The 21,260-nt window shown below is 45.0% G+C and overlaps 1 protein-coding gene across 9 annotated transcripts in view; it reads left to right on the top strand.

The window, feature by feature from the left end:
* The first annotated feature begins 968 nt into the window (after positions 1–968).
* The window catches only part of LOC120409181 (core histone macro-H2A.2), a 47,241-nt gene continuing 26,949 nt past the window's right edge, over positions 969–21,260 (top strand). Inside the window, exons 1-5 of one of the 9 annotated variants that reach the window (XM_039546795.1) lie at positions 1,008–1,119; positions 2,991–3,048; positions 14,137–14,373; positions 19,639–19,745; positions 20,495–20,692. In XM_039546795.1, coding sequence (XP_039402729.1) covers positions 14,202–14,373; positions 19,639–19,745; positions 20,495–20,692 — 477 coding nt within the window. In that variant the 5' untranslated portion in view covers positions 1,008–1,119; positions 2,991–3,048; positions 14,137–14,201. The other 8 variants (XM_039546792.1, XM_039546801.1, XM_039546800.1 and 5 more) reach the window with 8 other exon arrangements.

Genomic DNA, 21,260 nt, shown 5'->3' with positions numbered 1-21,260 from the left:
GAAAATGTATTTATTGATACAAATAAAATGGCTCAGCCTAATGACAGAACTTTTTGGTGCTACATAGGAGGCCTAAATTTATTTTTCTGTTCCAGTTTCCCCCTCTTTTTCCATTGTTACTGCATAGAACCTGCCTGATGTTAATCTACAGGCGTTATAACATTTTAAAACATTTCCTATTTTCTTGTCTCAAAATAGTATTTTATAACCCTTCTTGTTTATTTTCAAAAGGTGTGTATTGTATTATGGTTAAAAAATATTGCCGACTCTTGTGACTGCATCATGGGGTCTCACAATATTTGTTGCTTTTTCAAAACCCCAACTCCTCAGTTGGTGTGACTGAACAGCTCAGCTTTCATTTTGAAAAAAGGCAAGTCTGTAGCTTTTGTGGTTATGGCAACAAGCTTGAACACACTTCCAACCCCATATGACAAATAAAAATAACCCCAAAGATGTTATTTTTAAAAACGCTCATGACTTTAAAGCCAATTTTGATATTTGAACATTTAGGGTTGACAATACTGCATACTGACCTCATGCAATGCCCGAAATACTCTGAAGGCTGGCAGCTCACTCTCCCCCATATTTTGAGAAGAGTGGCTCCCTTAATACCAATTGGGGCATTAAACCCTGGACCTGGGTGCTATGAACCAGCCCTGGATATTACTTGATGTCCCACCAAACATGTCATTTAAAGGACCCCTAAACCTCACAATGGCGCCAACTCTCCCTGCCCCCCCGTCAGGCCAGCCTGTTCCTGCACTCAGGCAAGCCCGCTTTTATTTATGTGCTGACCCACGGCACCCCCGCAGCCAAGGCCGGGGAGCCCTTTCATCGTCAGCGGGTCGGTTTTGGAAGACAGGAGCCAGCGGGCCGGGCCAGGGAGAGGCAGCGCGCTGTGTGCGGGCGGCAGGGGCTGTTGCAGGCAAGCTGCAGTGACTCCTCCTAGAGGCGGTATGTGGAGAAGAAGGAGCCCCCCCTCCGTCCCCCTCCAGAGCTGCCGCCGCCATTGAAACATACAATACAAGAGAAAGCCAGCGGCAGGCGAGCGCAGCCCAGAGGAGTCAGCGGCAGCAGGAGCCTCCCGAGGCGGGGACGGCGGCGGCGACCTCCGGGCAGGTGAGGAGAGAGGCCCGGCTGGTGCGGAGCATTGGGGGAAGGGGGGTCATAGCGAGGAAAGCGAACGATCGGCCGCTCCGTCTGCCCAGGCTCTCCACCCGCGGCGGAGCCAGGGCGGCTGCCCCAAGCCGCTAGCCCGGGGTGAAGGAATCCTCCGAGGGACGGGGGCGGGCCGGCCCGAGGGAAAGGCCTGGCCGGCGGCACCGACGGCCGAGGCGGGTCCCAGCTGTGGGAGGTCTGGGCGCAGGGTGGTGACCGGCCCCCGGGGATGCGGAGCCGGGGCTCTGTGGGCTGCGCTGTGCGGCGCCAGCGGCGATTCCCAGCGGCGCGGCGCGGCCCGGCCCGGCGGGGGTGTGCGCTCTCTCCCTCCCTGTGTGACTCTCCCCGGGGGAGTGGGGCGAGGCGAGGGCACTCCCCCTCCGCTTCCCTTTCCGGGACACCCTTTCGGTCGGAGCCCGGTTAATGGCAGCCTCCATCGAGCTGAGCCTACAGCCCCCTGGAGCCGCGCTTTGGGGGCGGGGCTGGCAGCCGACCGGCACCGGAGGCTCGATCTTTGGGGGTTTGCGCGGGAAGATTCCTTCCCTCCGGCGGGCGCGCGCCCTTAGCAGCCCCCTCTCCTCTGGCGCGCGCCCCAGCGGGTCGCTTGTATAGCCCCGAGCCGTTCGGAGCGCGCCTCCTACCCAGGGCCCCCTTATGCCCTAGTCGGCGCGCGACTTTCACCACCCACGTCAGAGAAGATGTCCTTCGCATGTCCGAGTCTCCAGCCCTTCGGCCAATCACTTCACGCCCCTCCTAGTTCTCCTGCGGTGCGCGCCGGTGCTTTAATCTCTGGCTCGGCCAATGAGCGCGCGCACCACGCGCTGGGGGGGCGGGTCTGTTGTCTGGCGAGGAGCGCAGACAGCCGAGTCGCGCAGGAGGTGCCGGGGAAGGGGCCTTGGCAGTTTGCATTTGAAAAAAAAGGCGGGTTCAGGTTTGACAAAAGGCTGCTGTTGGACCAGGAGCCCGGCCCCTTAAAGAGACAAGCGCCGCAGAGGCTACCGCGGAGAAAACAAAACAATCGCAGCCCGACACTGCTGCGGGGAAGCGGCAGGGCCTGTTCTCGTTCGCTGGGCTAGAGCGCCGCCCGCCCCGCACCACTGGGGCCCCGCCTGCGCTGAGCTCGGACCTTGCGGGGGCTGAGCCCCGAGGGAGCCGGCTGCCCTTTCCACCAGGGCAGCATGTGGGGCGCCCGCGGGGGCTGAAAATGCCCCCCCCCTTAGTACAGATTCAGTTTCCCTTTGTGGCAGAGCTGCGGCGGCTGCTCTCGCTTGTCTCATGTCTGGATTAGCGTGTGTCATGTGCCATCAGGCACGCTGGTGCTGCCAGCTGCCAACAAACTCACCTGGGGAAAGGGAGGCCACATTGCTGGCTGCTGATTATCTACCCTCTGGTCAACCACATTCATCAGCTCCTATATCTCTTCCTCAACTCCCACATTTCATTTTATCTCCAAAATTGGGGTCAGAAATTTGCCTGCCACCAACTTCAAAACACCTCAAACATTCAGTTATCTCAGGGCTTGGCTACACTTACAAATTTGCAGCGCTGCAGCAGGGTGTGAAAACACACCCTCTGCAGCGCTGCAAATTGCGGCGCTACAAAGCGCCAGTGTAGTCAAAGCCCCAGCGCTGGGAGCCGCGCTCCCAGCGCTGTCCGTTATTCCCCACAGGGAAGTGGAGTACGGACAGCGCTGGGAGAGTTTTCTCCCAGCGCTGGCGCTTTGACTACACTTAGCGCTTTGAAATGCAAGTGTAGCTAAAGCCTCAGTTACTCTTGTGCTGAAACTCCTACTAACTCCATATTTTCTTACGATTACTCTCATTTTTGGCCAGTGGCCTTCCTTTAGGGCCTGTTTAAAGGGATACTGTCAACTTTAAATCCAGAGACAAGGTGGGTGAGGTAATATCTTTTATTGGACCAACTTCTGTCAAATAAATACACCCCACACCCCCTGACAGACATCAGTGTCACCGCCAAAAGCGCTGGTGTTGACAGCTCTGTGTTGGCAAGAGAGGCTCTCCTGCCGACATAGCTAACGCCGCTTATTGGGGGTGATTTAATTATGCTGGCAGGAGAGCTCTCTCCACTGCAAGGTCTGTAGTGTAGACAGCCAGAGACAAGCTTTTGATCATACACAGGTCTGTGAAATGTACTGCACATAACTGCACGTATTTCAAGGGTCCATTCAGGGTGAAATGCCCCGTTCAAGGTGATTCACCCTGAGTAGTCCCTTGAAATGTGTAGTAACTACTTAAGCTAAACAATCTGTTCAGATCTTGTATTTAGCTGTGACACTGAGTATGTTTCCCAAACCTGAAGAAGAGCTCTGTGTATGCTTAGAACAGGGGTTGGCAACCTTTCAGAAGTGGTGTGCCGAGTCTTCATTTATACACTCTAAGGTTTTTGTGTGCCAGTAATACATTTTAATGTTTTTTAGACGGTCTCTCTATAAGTCTATATATTATATAACCAAACTACTGTTATATGTAAAGTAAACAAGGTTTTCAAAATGTTTCAGAAGCTTTATTTAAAATTAAATTAAAATGCAGATCTTATCAGTTTAGTGTGATCCTTGCCTTTGCTTTTCCTTGCTGAGTTTTCCAATGTCTGGCATGTATTTGGATACTTTAAGCTGCACACAGGCTTCTGAGTGATCACTTGTTAACTGGCTGTCAGGAGGTCAGCGGCTGGAACCCCAGATTGGCAGCTGAGGTGAGTGGAGCTTGCGGCTGGTAGGGCTGAGCAGGGCCGGAGTCCTGGACCCTGTCTGGCAGGGGGCCTGCGCTGGAACCAGAAGCAAGGTGAGTGGGGCTGTGGTGGGGACCCCTGCTGGCAAGGGGCTCAGCCCGCCCCTGCTCTGGGGTTTTGGCCGCCAGCTCCTGCCAGCCGGGGTTTCAGCCCACTGCCAGCCTGGGGTTCCTTCACCCAGGCCAGCAGTGGGCACTGAGTGGGACTGGCAGTGGGACCCCAGCTGGCAAGGGGCCAGCAGCGGGAACCCCAGAGCGGCGGCGGGCTGAGCCACTCAGCCCACCGCCACGTGCCATCAAAAATCAGCTTGTGTGCCACCTTTGGCACGCATGCCGTAGGTTGCCGACCCCTGGCTTAGAAGCTTGTCTGTTTCACCAACAGAAGTTGATCCAATAAAAGATTACCTTACCCACCTTTCCTCTCGAACATCCTGGGATTGACACAGCTAAAACACGGCACACAATTTGAAATACAGTTAGTTTAAAAAATTGAGTTAGAAATAATTGCAGTTACTGTATCTGCCTCTGTATACCACTGCTGATTTGTGTGGATTTATAATCTTATTTGTTTACAAGTTTCTCTCACTGTTGTTGCTGTGTGAAAAGCATACCTAAACAAAAAGGGGAAATAATTCAGTAATAGGATAAAAACAAACAATATATTACCAAGTACACAAATTAAGCAAAATGAACACAATAATTTTGAATCACTTTTAGATATGGTAATCTTAGGTGTTATGTGAAGCAGTAGTAGGTAAACATTTTTTCAGACAAATAATGGTTTTAGTTGTCCTAGTTTTCCAAGCCCCTTCCTGTACATGCAACAACTTTTTTTTCTTACTGGTGCCTATAAAAAGGAAAATATCTTCCCCTTCTGTTAAATTTTCACAGGTTTCTTGTCTGTTGTAGAATCCACTAAAAAATCTCCCCCCATTCAAGATACATTTTGAACTTTTCCTCTTCTCCACTTTACTCTTTCCTATTTGCCAGTCAATTTTTTATGCTATTCCAGATATCGTTTTGTTCCATTTCATCATTTTTAGAGTTGGCAGTACTGTGCACAAAGGGACCTAGGTGTTGCAACACTTAGTGTTGCGCTCAGTGTTGCCATGTTTGACTTTTAGGCACCTAGGCTCCCTGTGCAATGAATGGGGAGAGGCAGGTGCCTAAGAATGTAATACACAAAAGCCACCACAGTAGCTAAGCTAGCTAATGTGAGATACTGAGGAGAAGGGTATGTCCTAAGCACCTTACCTTTCATGGAGATAGGTGCCTGAGTCCGGGCTGCAGGGAGGCACCTAAGTCATTTGCTGTGAGAATGAGTAAGGCTTTTGCAAAGCATCTGCCTCCATAGAAAATGGCCAGAGGAGAAGATGGGCACTGGCACCACCACTTAACTTTTATCCCAGTGGTTAGAGCACTCACCTGGGATGCGGGAGACCCAGAATCAATTCCCACCTCAGAGTCAGGGCGGAGAAAGGATATGAACAGGAGTCTGTTTCAACCACAGAGCTGTGAAATATTCTGGTGTGTGGCTCCCTCAGTCTCTCCTATGAAAGCTGCTCAACTGTGAATAAATAGAGGGTCATTTTTCTACCAGGAGAGAAGGCTTCTGTAGCCTGGTAGTTAGGGCACTCACCTGGCAGGTGGGAGAGCTAGGTTCAGTACCACTGCTCTCATAACTTGTTATTTAGTTGCAGTGGAACAGTTTCAACAGGCAAGACTGTGGGAAGCTCATAGTTCAGTGGTTAGAGCACTGTCTTGAGAGGTGGTAAATTCCTGTCCAAATCTGCTATCCTCCTCAGCCAGAGGGGGGAATTGAACAGGGGTCTCCTATATCTCATGGGAGTGCTTTAACCACTGGAATAAAAATTATAATGGGGGTGACAGTAGCCACTACCAGTACATTTTATATGGGACCAAATCTGGCAGGCAGCTTCTGAGCACACCTACCGAATTGGGTCCTGCATGTAAGTTAGGCAGATGAATGTCTATCTTTCCTGGGCCTGTGGATTGCTCTGGTGCTTAGGTGGAAGATAGGTGTCCAAAGGCCTAGAGTGAGGTAACATTGTGGATGCTCAGAGGCAGAAACTTAGGTGTCAAGGGAACTTTTACCCTGAAAAATATAGATATTATGCAAGTTTAGGAGCCTACGGGTTTTAGCACACATTTTGTAGATTGCAGTGTAGTCTCAGGGTATGTCTACACTACATACCTCACAGTAGCACAGCTGTACCGCTGTAAAGGTCTTCCATATAGCCACTCCATGCCAACAGGAGAGAGCTCTCTCGTCGGCATAATTAAACTACCCCCAACGAGTGGCGGTAGCTATGTCGGCATGAGAGCGTCTCCCACTGACAGCGCTGTCCACAGTGGCACTTTGGTCAGTGAAACTTATGTCAGTCAGGGGTAAGAGTCCTATAAACTCAGCTCATGCTGGCAAAACAGATTGAGAAACAGAAACTCAGAGCTCACTTAAATTAACATACACCTCTTCCTCGATATAATGCTGTTCTCGGGAGCCAAAAAATCTTACCGTGTTATAGGTGAAACCACGTTATATCGAACTTGCTTTGATCCACCGGAGTGCGCAGTCCCGCCTCCCCGGAGCGCTGATTTACCGCGTTATATCCAAATTCATGTTATATCGGGTCGCGTTATATTGGGGTAGCGGTGTACTTTGATTGGGACTGGATGAAATAAAGGGAAGTCCTACTTTCATAACTGCTAAGTATCAGAAGTATAGCTGTGTTAGTCTGTATCCACAAAAACAACAAGGAGTCCAGTGGCACCTTAAAGACTAACAGATTTATTTGGGCATAAGCTTTCATGGGTTAAAAAACCCACTTCTTCAGATGCATGTTGTAATTTTCACTCCATGCATCTGAAGAAGTGGGTTTTTTACACACGAAAGCTTATGCCCAAATGAATCTGTTAGTCTTTAAGGTGCCACCGGACTCCTCGTTACTTTCATAACTGAAACTTTGGTCCCACAAAGATATGTGCGCACACATGCAAATCAGGTTGATTTGTTTTAGTGATCATGCTGTTGAGGGGTAATATCATTAGCTAGAGCCAGGCATAGAACCTATGTTTAAGCTTTCTTTACTCCATTTGGCCAATGCACCTCAATCCTGACCTATTCTAACACCTCTTTCATGTTCAGGTTCTCACAAGGTTCTGTTAAGCCAGTGGTCGGCAGCCTATGGCACACGTGCCAAAGGTGGCACACAAGCCGATTTTTGATGGCACGCGGCAGTGGGCTGAGCGGCTCAGCCCGCTGCCACTCTGGGGTTCCCACTGCTGGCCCCTTGCCAGCCGGGATCCCGCTGCTGGTCCCACTCAGTGCCCGCTGCTGGCCTGGGTGAAGGAATCCCAGGCTGGCAGCGGGCTGAGACCCCGGCTGGCAGGAGCCGGCGGCCAGAACCCCAGAGCGGGGGCGGGCTGAGCCGCTCAATCACTTCTCTGGGGTTCCGGCTGCTGGCCCCTTGCCAGTTGGGGTCCCCGCCGCAGCCCCACTCACCTTGCTTCTGGTTGGAGTTTCAGCGCAGACCCCCTGCCAGACAGGGTCCAGGCCTCCGGCCCTGCTCAGCCCTACCAGCCGCCAGCTCCACTCATCTCAGCTGCCAGTCTAGGGTTCCAGCTGCTGACCTCCTGCCAGCTGGTTAACAAGTGATCACTCAGAAGCCTGTGTGCAGCTTAAAGTATCCAAATACGTGCCAGACATTGGAAAACTCAGCAAGGAAAAGCAAAGGCAAGGATCACACTAAACTGATAAGATCTGCATTTTAATTTAATTTTAAATAAAGCTTCTGAAACATTTTGGAAAACCTTGTTTACTTTACATATAACAGTAGTTTGGTTATATAATATATAGACTTATAGAAAGACCTTCTAAAAAACATTAAAATGTATTCCTGGCACGTGAAGCCTTAAATTACTGTGTAAAAATGAAGACTCGGCACACCACTTCTGAAAGGTTGCCGACCCCGGTGTTAAGGTATCTCAGCCCTGACCTGAAGTTCATAAAAAAAAATTCTTTAGACTAAGAAGGAAAGAGTATTGTAATCCAAAGGTTCCTTGACAGTTGGGAAACAGCAGTTGGAGAGAAGTGCAAGGAACAGTTGCACAGAAGTGTGTGACAGTTCTGGGAGTATTAGGAAAAATAATGATCAGGTAAAGGGAGAGGATGGAAAATTAGAAACAGTGAGGGAAGAAGGAGTCAGGAAAATGATTTCATTGAACAATGAGAGAACATATATAATGTAATAATTTCTCTCATTACTTTGTAGTCGAGTACTTTTTCATATCCACAACTCTACCGATGCGCTTTGATCTTTTAACACAGATGCTGAATGCAACCACAACATTTCTGATAGGCCCAAATACTGCTCCTATTGCGGTTTTGTCGTTGACTTAGAAAGAAGCAGGATTTTGTCCTTCAAAAACAATGGAAGAGAGATTAATTTAGTGTGAGTTTGAGCTAGATAGATACTTGATAGCCATTTGAATGACAATTATCACCAGAACTAAAAAGAATGTGTTAGTGAGATTATTCAATGTTATAAAATAAAGTGCTGAGTTTAAGATTGGCTTGTGACAAATTAAATAAGTTTGGCAGTTTTATTTTGGTTTTTATTGCGGTATGCTATCTCATGTCCTCTTTTGGTCAACATAATTTGTAAAGTAGCTTATGTAATACTCCTTCCATCTTGTCGGAGAACTTGCTTTCATCATTATTTTGTAAAAAGCAAAAGTTTACTAACAGTCACTGGGCCTGAAAACACAGAACAGTTACCAAGGGGAAATTCTGTTAAAATGTTGTGAAATAAAATTGCAAACCTTTGTGCAGCACTGCTAAAGTTCAGGATTGAGGTGCATTGGTACAGTTGTGTGGCAGTGTATGGATGTTTCCTGAAGCCTGGCATAGTGTCTGTCACAGTATTGCATCCATTACTATGATATCCGTAATGCAATTCATCCTTTGCTGCCAGAGTGTTAAATCCAGCCACAGAATTAAAAAGGGGGCAGGAGGGGAAAAAGCAGCTAATGACATAATAAAATAGCATTGTTGTGGGGGGGTATTTTTCATTCGGTAGCCCCACTACTGACATTTTAGAGCAAATATTTATCCAGTAATTAGATTTTAGATCAAATGGCAATTTTATTAGTTCCCATACTACAGCACTTGATTCAAAATTGGTAATTATTTAGGAATTCATAATGAGGTCACATGTTTCTTGAATTCTTAGTATGTCTGTCTACAAGGTTATTAGTTTATTCTCCCTTAGTTTTCGTTACTATACCTATTAATAAACACATTCAGAAAGGAAAATCAGCAGCATGGTGGATAAGGACAAATGGGTATTTTAGACCACTGTTGACTGTCTGGTGTTTTTCTTTCTTAAATGTGGCAGAAGTGTAGCTAGAATTCAATTTAGATTGAAAGTGTCCTTGATTTCCTGATGGCTGTTAAAGATGAGTAATTTTTTTGAACATCTAGACTAGTATTGGACAGGTGGGCCTTTTCTTATAGTCACTTGCTTGGAATAAACAGAAGAACTAGACCTGGATTTCAGTGTTCTCAAATGGATTTTAAATGTGTCTTTGTGATGCAGTGATATCAAAGGCTGTTAAGATCCTGATCACAGTAGCACACTATATTATGTTGTTATTCCCGGTTATAGTTTTGTCCGTCACTCCCAGTCTGTCAGGGATTGCAAGAGCTGTTGAGGCAAGAAGCTTAGCTCCTGCAATGAGTGAATAACACGTCACAAACCAGTGCCCTCTCCTCAGTTCAGGAAGTCTGGGGTTTCACATGCAGCTCTCCTCAGCAAGTTTGGTCATGACAATGTAGGACCTTGAAATTACACACGTAAAATTGGAAAAGATCAGGTTGTCTGTGGCAACCCCCCTTTTAGGGCATAAAAACTGAAAGCAGGCTGAAAAATGTGGGTGTCAAAAAATAAAAAGATTTGAATGGAGTGGGAAGAGAGTTCTGTGTTGTGCCTTCATCATGCTCTGGAACTCAGAAAGGCCCTTATCTACAGCCATAGAATAGATTTCCCACAGTGCCTCACTTCATGTCACCACAATCCTTTTCAACTTAACCTTTTCCTTTTTTCTTGTTCCACTGCTGTGAATGCATATAAGAGAAATTCTGTATATATGTCTTCATCAGCAGAAGCATCAGGTGCTGCAGCCAAATTCTTCATACACTTCAGTAGAGTGACACAGGACTTACTGTGGTGTAACTGGGGTCAGAATTAGGCATTAAAGTGGACAGCTATCTTTACAAAATTAAAATGTAGCAATTACTTGACTAATAGCTGAAGCTGTATCTGTAGCTAAAAGCCTTTTATACCGTTTAAATAAAATGGCTGATTCCAGAGTCGTCATGACATTTACCTGGGAAACTTGTTTATTGTTTCCACAAAACAGGAAGACGCAAGGAGGGAGCTAGGTTTTATTTTCTTTGCTCCTTAAGCCTAGCCTAGATTGGCTCTTCCCATTGAAAACTTCTGCAGAAGGAAGCCAGGGGGCAGAAAAACTGTTAATCATTCCCTTTAGGGCGAGAGATGAGGGACCTCCTCCCAGCTCCATGGAGGTTGGCTCCTGTGGCTGCTCAGTAGCAGCTGTGAAGGCGACCCAGAGGAGGGTGTTAATATACCTCTGACCCATATAATTTGCCTCCCAGAGTTCCAGCTGAAAAATCAGGAGCAGAACAAGGAGGGGTGGTTTTGTGGAGTACAGCTCCCTGTTTCTCCCTATCTTACCTCAGTTCTACCTCCTGAACTTAATGGACCTCCATTCACATAAGACATAGCAAGTAGGAGTGTTACAGAGGTGGCTCTCACTCTCTGCCACATGGAAAGGAGGAATGCTAAATATAGCCTTGGCAGAATTTGAGGGGTTTTTTTTAATATAATTTCAGTGGATAAAAATCGATGCTTATTTATAACTTATTTTTATCAATTTAAATTTTCAGAATTGCAGGAAATTATGGGAGGAGGGGTCAGACAATAATTATGAAGTGACCATAGACATTGAGATTTAAAAGGTTATAGCTTTATAAGTGTTAAAAGACAAATTGTCAATATCACGACAGAATATACAAGGTAATTATCCTTAAATGAAACTATGTTCTCAGCAGCATATTTTTTACTTTGTCTATCTGTAAATTATGGATAGAAATATTTTTCATTGGTTTGCGTGTGTATGTTGAAATCAACCAGTAAAAATTTAATCCTTCTAAATTTAATTATGTACACATTCACAAGGGATGATCCAGCTCCCTGTAGTTATTAAAGGCAGAACAGACAGTGAACTACTATGAACAGTAAACAGACAGTGAACTACAGGTAGTTCAGCTTGCCTTCCACCCTAACACTCTGCTTTTGATTGCTTATAACTGCCAAACTTAATCATTGGGGCTGCAATTTTCTATACTGGTGTCTACCTCAGGGCCTGGCTACACTTGCAGATGTAGAGCACTTTGAGTTAGAATCATAGAATACCAGGGTTGGAAGGGACCTCAAGAAGTCATCTAGTCCAACCCCCTGCTCAAAGCAGGACCAATCCCCAGACAGATTTATGTCCCAGATCCCTAAATGGCCCCCTCAAGGATTGAACTCACAACCCTGGTTTTAGCAGGCCAATGCTCAAACCACTCCAAAAGCTAGGAGGAAGGAGGACCAGCCAAACTGGGTAAGTGGGCCCAGTGAGGGTATCCTGAATATCCTGCAAAGAAACAGTGTGCTGAACTTGTTATAGGAACCACAACTATGTGAGCGGGTGATACTGACCATTGTTACTTTTAGGTACCTGTATGCGGACACAAGCTACATTTAGCCATGTCAGTAATTGGTTACAAAATCAGTTAGAAGATGTAGCGTGGACAGGGCTTTAGAGAGGATTCCTCTAGGTCAGTGTTTCCCAAATGAGTTAAACCAGCCTTCGTAGAGCGCAGTAGGGAAAGTGCTGCAATCTGACCACACTGACAGCTGCAAGCGCACTGGCGTGGCCACATTAGCCGCTCTTGCAACGGCCACAGAGAGCAGTGCATTGTGGTAGCTATTCCAGCATGCAAGTGGCTGCAACGTGCTTTTCAAATGAGGGGGGTGGGGAGGAGTATGTTGTGTGTAAGGGGGGGGGGGGTTGGAGAGCTGAGAGCATGTCAGCATGCTGTCTTGTAAGTTCAGACAGCAACAGACCCCTCTTCCCCGCCTCTCTCTCTCACACACAGCATTCCAGACTAATGGTTGCTTTGTCTCGGAGCAGATAAGCATGCCGGCTGTCAGAAACGGAGCTTTCAAAGGGCATATCGGCATGCCTGCAGTGATTCCAAAACAATGACAAGAGTGGCCACTTGATTTAAGGGGATTATGGGACATTTCCAGAGGCTGATCAGAGTGCAGTAATGCAACACCTCGTTCATACCGATGCCTGGGCGTTTAAGCCAATGCGCACCAAATGTTAATCTTCTTGCTGAGGTGGAGTACCAGGAGTGCTATAGACCAGGAATCAAAGCACTCTACGTGCCTTGCCAGTGTGGACGGGTAGTGCGCTAGGGTGCCCGGGGCTGCTTTAATGTGCTCTAACTTGCAAGTGTAGCCAAGCCCTTAGGCTAGGTTTTTAACAAAAATGGTTCAACCGTTTTAGAGAATGAGGTTAGGGGAGAAATATGTTGCTTTGCCTATGTTAAAAAAATTCTTACAGCCTTTTAATTGAGAAACTCTAGTTCCTCCATGCTTTGAGGTGTATCAGAAGGATTGCTATGGTGCCAGGAGACCTTTGAAAATCCACCCAACTTTGACCGAACCCTGCCTCATTTAGTGCACAAGGTAGATGGAGTTCAAGGAATGAATTAGGGTTGAGTAGTGAATTAGGCTGTTGTCTGTAGGACCCCGACCACATTTGTTGTCATAGTGGGAAGGTGTGTAGTGAATGAGGCATGGAATTGTAAGAAGAGGAAGGATGGTTTCATGGTTAAGATAGTTGAATGCCACTTTTGAGAACTGGATTTTATCTGCATCTGCCAGAGTTCCAATGGAATGTTGGGCAGGTCACTAAAATCAAAATTTTCCACAGGTGGCCACTTGTGTGTTCCTCCCTATCTGAGTGCCCAACTTGATTGAGACATTGGGGGCCTCATTTGGAAAAATGTTGAGCTCTCACAACTGCAAGTGAAGTTAATGGGAGCTATGCTTTGAACATATGAAGTACTGTAAAAATACCAACTACTCTGAAAAATCAGATTTTAAGCATCTAAATTTGGGCAGCAAAATTAGTGGACGTATTTGACAACATAGGCCTTAATCTCTCAGTTCCCCATCAATTAAATGGGAATAACACCACCCCATCTGATATGTGTGTTATAAAGAAATGCATTTGTGAATCACTCAGATGCAATGATGAGTGCCATAAAAATGTCCATACATAGGTTTTGAATGCTATACAGTAATTAAAACATGTAGCCACACACTAAGTGGTGAGGATAAAAAGAAATATGAATAGCTACCCATTCAGTAAGCATTGCCTCTTTTGTGTACTAATGAGACGGGGCCCTAAAGGAAAAAATAAATAGAAGTCTGTGGTCATGTAATGCAAGACTGTATAATCCACATTCTGAATTAAGGTTGCATGGGCACCCTCACTTCTGGCATTCCCTAATTTTTGAGTGTTTTACTTTACAACTGTAACATTCTTTTAATGTAGTTTATTTATGTAGTTTTATTTACCGTAACAAACAGAACCAAATGAAACTTCATTAAATAATGATGAGTGTTACATGCCTATCTCCCACCATGGTATGCTGAAAATATCCCCCTCACTTTGTAAATTGATTTTAAGACATTTAGCAAGAATTAAATCCTTCCACTGCAGATGCATCATCACCTGCTATACACAACAAAGAGATGTTTACAGATATATTGAATAGCAGCAATTTTTTTCTATTATAATCAGTTAATGTGCATTCAGTTTTCTTGTATGCCCCAAACTGCTCTTTCTGATCTATTTCTGTCTTAATATACAGTGTGCAAAAGAACAGAGATTATAGTGTTTTGAGTGCTCAGATTGTATGCTGTTTGATAAGTGATGCTTCTGCTTTAATATCTGTACTGTGGCCAGATCAATGTCTCTGTGAGAAAGCACAAGCAAATTTATATTGATACTGTTCTGTAGAAGTTTCTGCTATACTCACCGTCAATCCATCTCTTTTCCCTTGCAGCTTTTGTGTAGGTGCAAGTAAATAAAAACTTTCTGTCAGCAAATTGAAAGGAATATAGCAGCAAGATGTCTGCCCGAAGTGGGAAAAAGAAAATGTCCAAAATGTCACGCTCAAGCAGGGCAGGTGTTATTTTCCCTGTGGGGAGGATGATGCGCTACTTGAGGAAAGGAACATACAAGTACCGGATAGGTGTTGGAGCGCCAGTCTACATGGCAGCTGTCATAGAATACCTAGCAGGTAAATTAAGAGCTTCATTTTAGAAGTGCTGATCACGTACAGAGCCAAGTGCAGTCCATGGGCTATGCACACTGGCGGGGGGGGGGGGGGAGGGGGAAACAAGCTCTAAAAGAGTATAGAATATACCAAAATGCATTTAATGGGCTGAGGTGTATTCCTTCACATATTGGAGCAGCAGGGGCAGCATGCTTGATCTCTATGTGGAAGGATTGTGTTACTGTTCTGCAATGATCTCTTTGCCTGATCTAAAAGTGTGATGGGCCATAAAGGGTTTTGCATTGAGTACTTTTTTCACAAAAGAGAGACCAATGTGATGATGTAGGACTCCGAGAGAGTTGGATGAGTATAACAGAGGAGAAAAAAGGAGAATTCACGTTACTCTAATAGCATGTTCTAGTTAAATTAAACTACATTCTCTTTAACCTCATCTACCCTTACCAAAAAAAAAGCTCACAAATAAAACCCAAAACAAAAAACCCAAAACTTGTTAAAGTGGCTGTGAAATGTGCTTGTGGTTCAACTTTGTTATGAAACAGTTTCTACTTGCTTACATGTCCAGAAAACAAACAAAAACCCAACCACCACCAGCCCTGCCCCCCCCCCACCCACACCTACCTTTAATGATGTTAGAGAATGTGTTTTAACTTTAGTAAATACCTAAGCTTTATGTGGTGCCATGAAATTGAACATAAGGTACCAAGGTTGGGGTGGGGGAGCTGACACAGCAGGTTGCTGTTGCTGCACTAGGTTTTCCCCTATCAAGACATTCAAGTTCATATTTTTATTAAGATCTAGAAGAATTTAGCCTCAGTTTCACCATAATATAAATTTGTCCACATCACAAAATAGCCCCTTAGCAAATTGTCATTGTACCAGTTGGGGGAAGGGCTCAGGCTGGAATTACAGGGATGTCACAGTTGATGACTGAGGTGTATTAGGAGAACTGTGAGGAGTCTGAGGCCTGGACTAGTTGAGTGTGCTGCAATTCACAATTACAGTTTATTGCAAGAACTGCATGGGAGAAACTTGCATGGAGCCTGCCTGCCCACGTAACAGCATATGTGTCTAGCAATTGCTATCTAGTCCCTTTTACTCATATTTGATGCACCCTCTGTTATAACTCCTCTCCTTGTCAAAAAAATCATAAGGAATAAGTTTCCTTTTCAAATGCATAATACAGAAGGATTATTTTGAGACACTGAAGAAATAAGCAAGTCTAGTTTTCAGGCTTTTGGTTATGTATAACAGGAGGGAGCAAAATGCCGGTGACACTTTCATATTCACCATAAAGCAATTCTGGAATCAGAATTCACCTTTATCTAACACTGGTTTTGAAGTTAAAAGGAAAAATATCATTTATATGGTACAAATACAGTTAAGTTTAAATAAAGCACTTCTGTTCACCTATGGCTCATCCAACTGCAAGAAATAATAAATCCAGAAAAATAAGTTAAGAATGAAATGCCACAGGTAAAAGATCCAACCTCCAGAGAAACAGACTCAAAGTCTGAAATGGTGATTGTGCCTTCCTCTCTTTCATTTTCTAATATATTATCAATTAAGTTGTTTGTTCCAAAATCTCAAGTGTGCATACGTAAATAAACCCATACTTACACAGACCTATTTTATATATTAAGGGACCATTGTAGGCGCCGAAATCCGTCTTAGAAGGATATGGTGAAGTTACGCTGTACAAGGGTAGGGGCATGATTTGGGAAGACCTTGCAAAGCGACTTAGCCCTCTGTGGCATGGAGCATGGCTCTAAGGCAGTGGTTCCCAAACTTGGGATGCTGCTTGTGTAGGGAAAGCCTCTGGCAGGCCAGGCCAGTTTGTTTACCTGCCGCGTCTGCAGGTCCAGCTGATCGCGGCTCCCAGTGGCCGCGGTTCGCTTCTCCAGGCCAATGGGAGCTGCTGGAATCGGCGCAGACCTGCGGACACGGCAGGTAAACAAACCAACCAGGCCCGCCAGGGGCTTTCCCTACACAAGCGGCATCCCAAGTTTGGGAAACACTGCTCTAAGGGGATACTTGCACGGCTGAGAGGGGGGATTGGGAAGAGTGAGGCCAAGAGGATCCATTGTTACATGGATCCTGCAATCTCTCCTCCCTGCCTAGCAGCTGCCTTGGGCTTTGCGTCCAAATTTGGCCAAGTTGTAAGCCTTTGAAAAAGCTGCAGTTTGCATATACTCAGTAAAAAGGTCTTTGATTTTTAACAGTTAAAATCCTTGTAGTGTGCTCCAGCCTCACAGCTCCTACATGTGACTGGACTGCACATTCACCACGCCCACACTAGCCCTGAGCCTGCTACTGCCCAGGGCTACAGGGGCTCAGAAGGACTTTCCCTGTAATTACTGCTCCTGACCAGGGTAAAGCTGGGTACTGGAACTGAGAACAAGGAGCCTGTCTCTCCTGTGCTCACAATAATCCCTCTGCTGGTACCCAGGCTGTGTGGAGGAGGAAGTCATCTGAGCTGAATATAGAAGGGAGAAAAGCTGGACTGAAGGAAGGAGGGGGAGGAAGTACAGCAGAACCCTGTTTATCTGATCCAATTGGTACCAGAGCCAGATCAGATGTACCGTAATCAAAAATTCAGATAATCCAGAGAATGGGAAAGTGCGAGGCTGCAGCACCGTCTAGCAGCCACAGGAGAGATCGCCCACTTCTGGACCTGTGTGCGCTGGTTGTTCAGTTAATAAGAAGAACCAGATAATGGAAGGTCAGATAAACGGGTTCTACTGTATAGGACAAGCAATCTGGTGAGATTGGGACTGGAGGGGAGGGGAGAGATTGGGACTGGTTAGGATAGGAGATTAGGAGCCGGGGGAGTGAAGGCAGACTGGGAATAGCTGGGCAAAAGATTGGGATTGGAAATTGGGGGAAGGGAGGTTTGGACTGCTTGAACTAGGAGATAAACTGGAAGTCATGGGGGGCAGTTTGGGACTAGGAGCCATCTGGCTGGGGAGGAAGGAGCATTGAGATCGGACAGAAGAAACTGGAACTGGCTGGACAAGGAGACTGGGGCTAGGAACTAGTCAGAAAGAATGGGCAGGTGTGGGGGAGAGACAGATCTGACAAGGAGATCGAGCGTTGAGCGGGAAATAAAACTGGCTGGGCAGAGCTACTGAGACAAGGAGCCAGGGGGAGATTGGGATTGGACGAGGAGCCCCGTGAGAGGAGACTGGCAGCCAGTGTTTAAAAGAACATTATTAAAGTTGCAAAATCAAGCAGTCAAAAGTTATGAAACATCAAAATGAAGGTTGCCTGTGCAAACTAAATGTTCCACAGGTCCCCTGCCTCCTTCAGGGCACAAGATGAACCTGCACTGGGATGAATGTATATGTACAAGGGAGCCAGATTAAGGTTGCACAGGCAGTCTTAATTCTAGCGTCTAATTCTTGAGTGCTTGATTTTGCAACTTTAATAATGTTCTTTTAACATAGGTAGTGTTTAATAGTTTATATATTAAACAGCTGCTAATAGTTTTTTACATAACTCATTACTAATAATTTCGAACAACTTTTACAGCTTTAACATTCATATTTTGCTGCTTAGGGTTTATTTTGTACACTAAGAAGTAGTAAAAACTGGAGGACAGGTTTGCAGGATTGAAGGCCTCTTTTCCTCCTGTGGAGTTAAACCTCCTGTCAGGGGTGCTGGAATAATTTTTATAGTGGGGTGCTGAGAGCCATTCAACGAAATAGTAAACCCGTATATGATGGAAACCACTTCAAGCCAGGAGGTGTGGCAGCACCCCTAGTTCCAGCACCTGTGCTTTCTGCTCTAGTCCCTGGATGATAAGCCAAGTAGTTTTCTATAGATTTCCAGTGAGTTTTCCTTGGAGATTTTTGTATTTGTACCTCTTGCCGTTTTTTTTTAATGAGAAAAAAGTACAATGTCATCAATGAAGGACTGATGCAATTGTGACGTGAACCCCAGTTACCAAAAGAAAAAAAAGCAAGGGAAGAGCGGGACATTAGACATTCTTAAAATGAATCAGTGCTCCAATATTATTTTGATGCTTGCTTAATGCAAAAAGATACCCAACCAAACAACCCTCCCTCCCCATTAATATACTAGTAGAGGTACCTGCCCAAGGAACAGGTTCTTCCTGTTTTTCACTATATACAAGGTTAAATTTGAGAAGTTAATGAGTCCCACTGATTGAGTTGAACATTGTTTTTAAAAAAATTGTAGCAAATAAAGAAAAATCACATCTGCCTGTGTGTTACATCTAGATAAATCACAAAAAAGGTAACTGAGGTTGCAGGTCACAGCTGAAACCTTATTGCAAATCTAGAGACACTACTTTTCACATGAACTATGGCATGACCATCAGTCCCTGGAGTTTCTGGAAGGGATTCACAACCAACAGTTCATGCAGTCAGAATCTGGGTAGCAAGTTACCTACTTGCATCCAAACCAAAACTCTTCCTTATGTAAAATGAATCTTCACACAGCTTTGTCAGTGCCCCTCAATCTAGACCCGTAGCATTTCCTTTCTGTTCTATTCTGCTGGCCTTCACCATAATTCTATCAATGCACCTCACTCCTTGCCAGCAGCATTTTTGCTTGTCTAGTCCTACGAATCCTCACCATCAAGACTCTCTACTAGATTTTTGTTTTTTCCATTGGCTGCTCACACTGTTTTATTGTTGTAGGATTACTTGTGAATTTTGGGCTGCTGACATTTTTTGAAAGAGCATTTTAACTTGACATTTGAAGAAAGCAATATAGAATTACATGAACCAGTTTTTAGCACCCTAGCTTTTTACAGTGTCTGTTTAGAGAAGTAGGAAAGGATCACAAAATAGGTTTTGTAATTTGACATAAACATTGACTATTGTTTTGTTTCTATGTTTTTCAGTAAGGCCTGGTAGATTTGTAATAAAAAGATTTTTAGCCTGATTTTCCTTTACACTAAAGCCACTTTACACTGCTTTGGCGATATAAAGTGGCATTACTGTAAATGAAAGTCAGGCTGTTCTTATCTTGAGAACATTTGCCACCATAGTAGGATAATTTCTAAGTAGGTCAAACCTGGGATTTCAGTTATTTGCTGTTGTCCCTTTAAAGCCAAACCCCCCCCCCCCCCCATCTGGAAACGATACCTTACAGAAGTTGGTCAGAAAGATGCTGTGATACTGCACATCAGATTCTGGAGTGGGGAACAAGATGCTTCATTATTCCCTGAAGAAAGCCTGCACTCCAATTTTGTTAGATTTGTTGCTTTTCTGTTGCTGATTTTTGCCCCCAATGTGTTTGCAGCCGAAATACTAGAGCTAGCGGGGAATGCAGCAAGAGACAACAAAAAGGGAAGAATTGCCCCCAGACACATCCTCCTGGCAGTTGCCAATGATGAGGAACTGAACCAGGTATGCTTTTAGTTTTTGGTTGTCTGTACACTGTAGCTCAAGTACAGCTGCCATACTTAAAGTTTAGAAACAGTCCAATGTGGTATTCAGATGAGTCCAATATGGTTCCTACAACAGAAAATTAAACAAGAATCTGCCCGCCAACATAAGAACAAAAATGACTTTTATGCCATGAACTCTTTTTTGTGTAAGGAATGGAAAAGAACACTGTAGGTAATTCCTTGTTCTTTATGTCTTAAATGGCCACCTGCATGTTCTGTCAAGTGATTTGCCAGTAATATATGAATGCGTAGTTGACTTTGTGGGAGAGATATTATTGGGCGTACTTCAGGACCCCATTCCTTCAGTGCTCCCATAAATAATGCCAGAATCTATCATTGTCACGTAGAGTTTCAGCAGTACTCTATCTCTAGTTAATTAATCTGATCCAGAGCTGAGTTATTTTTTATACTAGGCTTGGCAGATGGAGAATTCCTTAATTGCTTTTATGTCTGTAATTCTGTATCCCTAGCCAACATCCTTTAATTTCAGGCTGTTTACCTTTACTATTAAATAATTATTGTGAAGTGCATTGTTACTTTTGTATGAGCGTTACAGTACAAATGCAACAAATAGAATAAAATGAGCGTTTTAAATATTGTATACTCAACTTGTGTATAGTGCAGTGTAGTCTATGAGGACAGTTCTAGTCAAGAATGATGGATTTTAATCAGATAAGTCATGCTTCTTTACACTGCCTCTCCCTGCAGTTGCTAAAAGGAGTGACCATTGCAAGTGGAGGGGTCCTGCCCAGAATTCAACCAGAGCTTCTTGCCAAAAAACGAGGTGCCAAAGGCAAATCTGAAACTATCCTTTCCCCATCTCCCGAAAAGAGAGGGAGGAAATCCTTGGTGAGCAAGAAGAGTGGAAAGAAAGCAAAGGCTACCAAAGCCCGTGCACCCAAAAAGGTAAGCAAAAACTAGATTTGGTGTTTTGGGAAGTGGGAGAGACTGGTTGAATGAAGAATGATACAGGGGAATAGGAGAAATTAGATGGATGCCTTCCCATTGCTTATTAGTTGATTGGTATCTTGTTTGTGACAACTGGAAGTGGGAGGTAGGGGTTGATAATGAGTGAGAAGTACATGGTCCAAGAAGGTAGTGGAGAAATGAGCCATCGGATTATTTCTGTAATGAGCATCCAGAATTGTGGCAGTCAGTGCTTAAAGGATACTTTTCAGGTACCTTCACATTACCTTCTACGATACCTTTACAAAAACCCATACTGTAACTAGGATCCTGCAACAGCTTTGTGGGAAGGATGCTCTAGCATATAAAACACACTTCCTCATCACCCACCCTTATTTTTTCCACCCTGATTCCCAAGAAGTCCAACAGCAAAGCAGCAGACCATCACCACCTGCTAGCTAACAACTGTAAAGTTTTCAGCCATACTACTATGACAGGCTTTCTGGTTTCCAGTGGTCAGATTTCCAGTGGTCAGAGAACTTGTCCTGACATGGGATATATACTTGGT

The sequence above is a fragment of the Mauremys reevesii genome, linkage group 7 (genome assembly GCF_016161935.1).
Source record: "Mauremys reevesii isolate NIE-2019 linkage group 7, ASM1616193v1, whole genome shotgun sequence".
In the NCBI taxonomy this organism is placed as follows: domain Eukaryota; kingdom Metazoa; phylum Chordata; order Testudines; family Geoemydidae; genus Mauremys; species Mauremys reevesii.
This window is presented reverse-complemented; position numbering and strand designations above follow the sequence as displayed.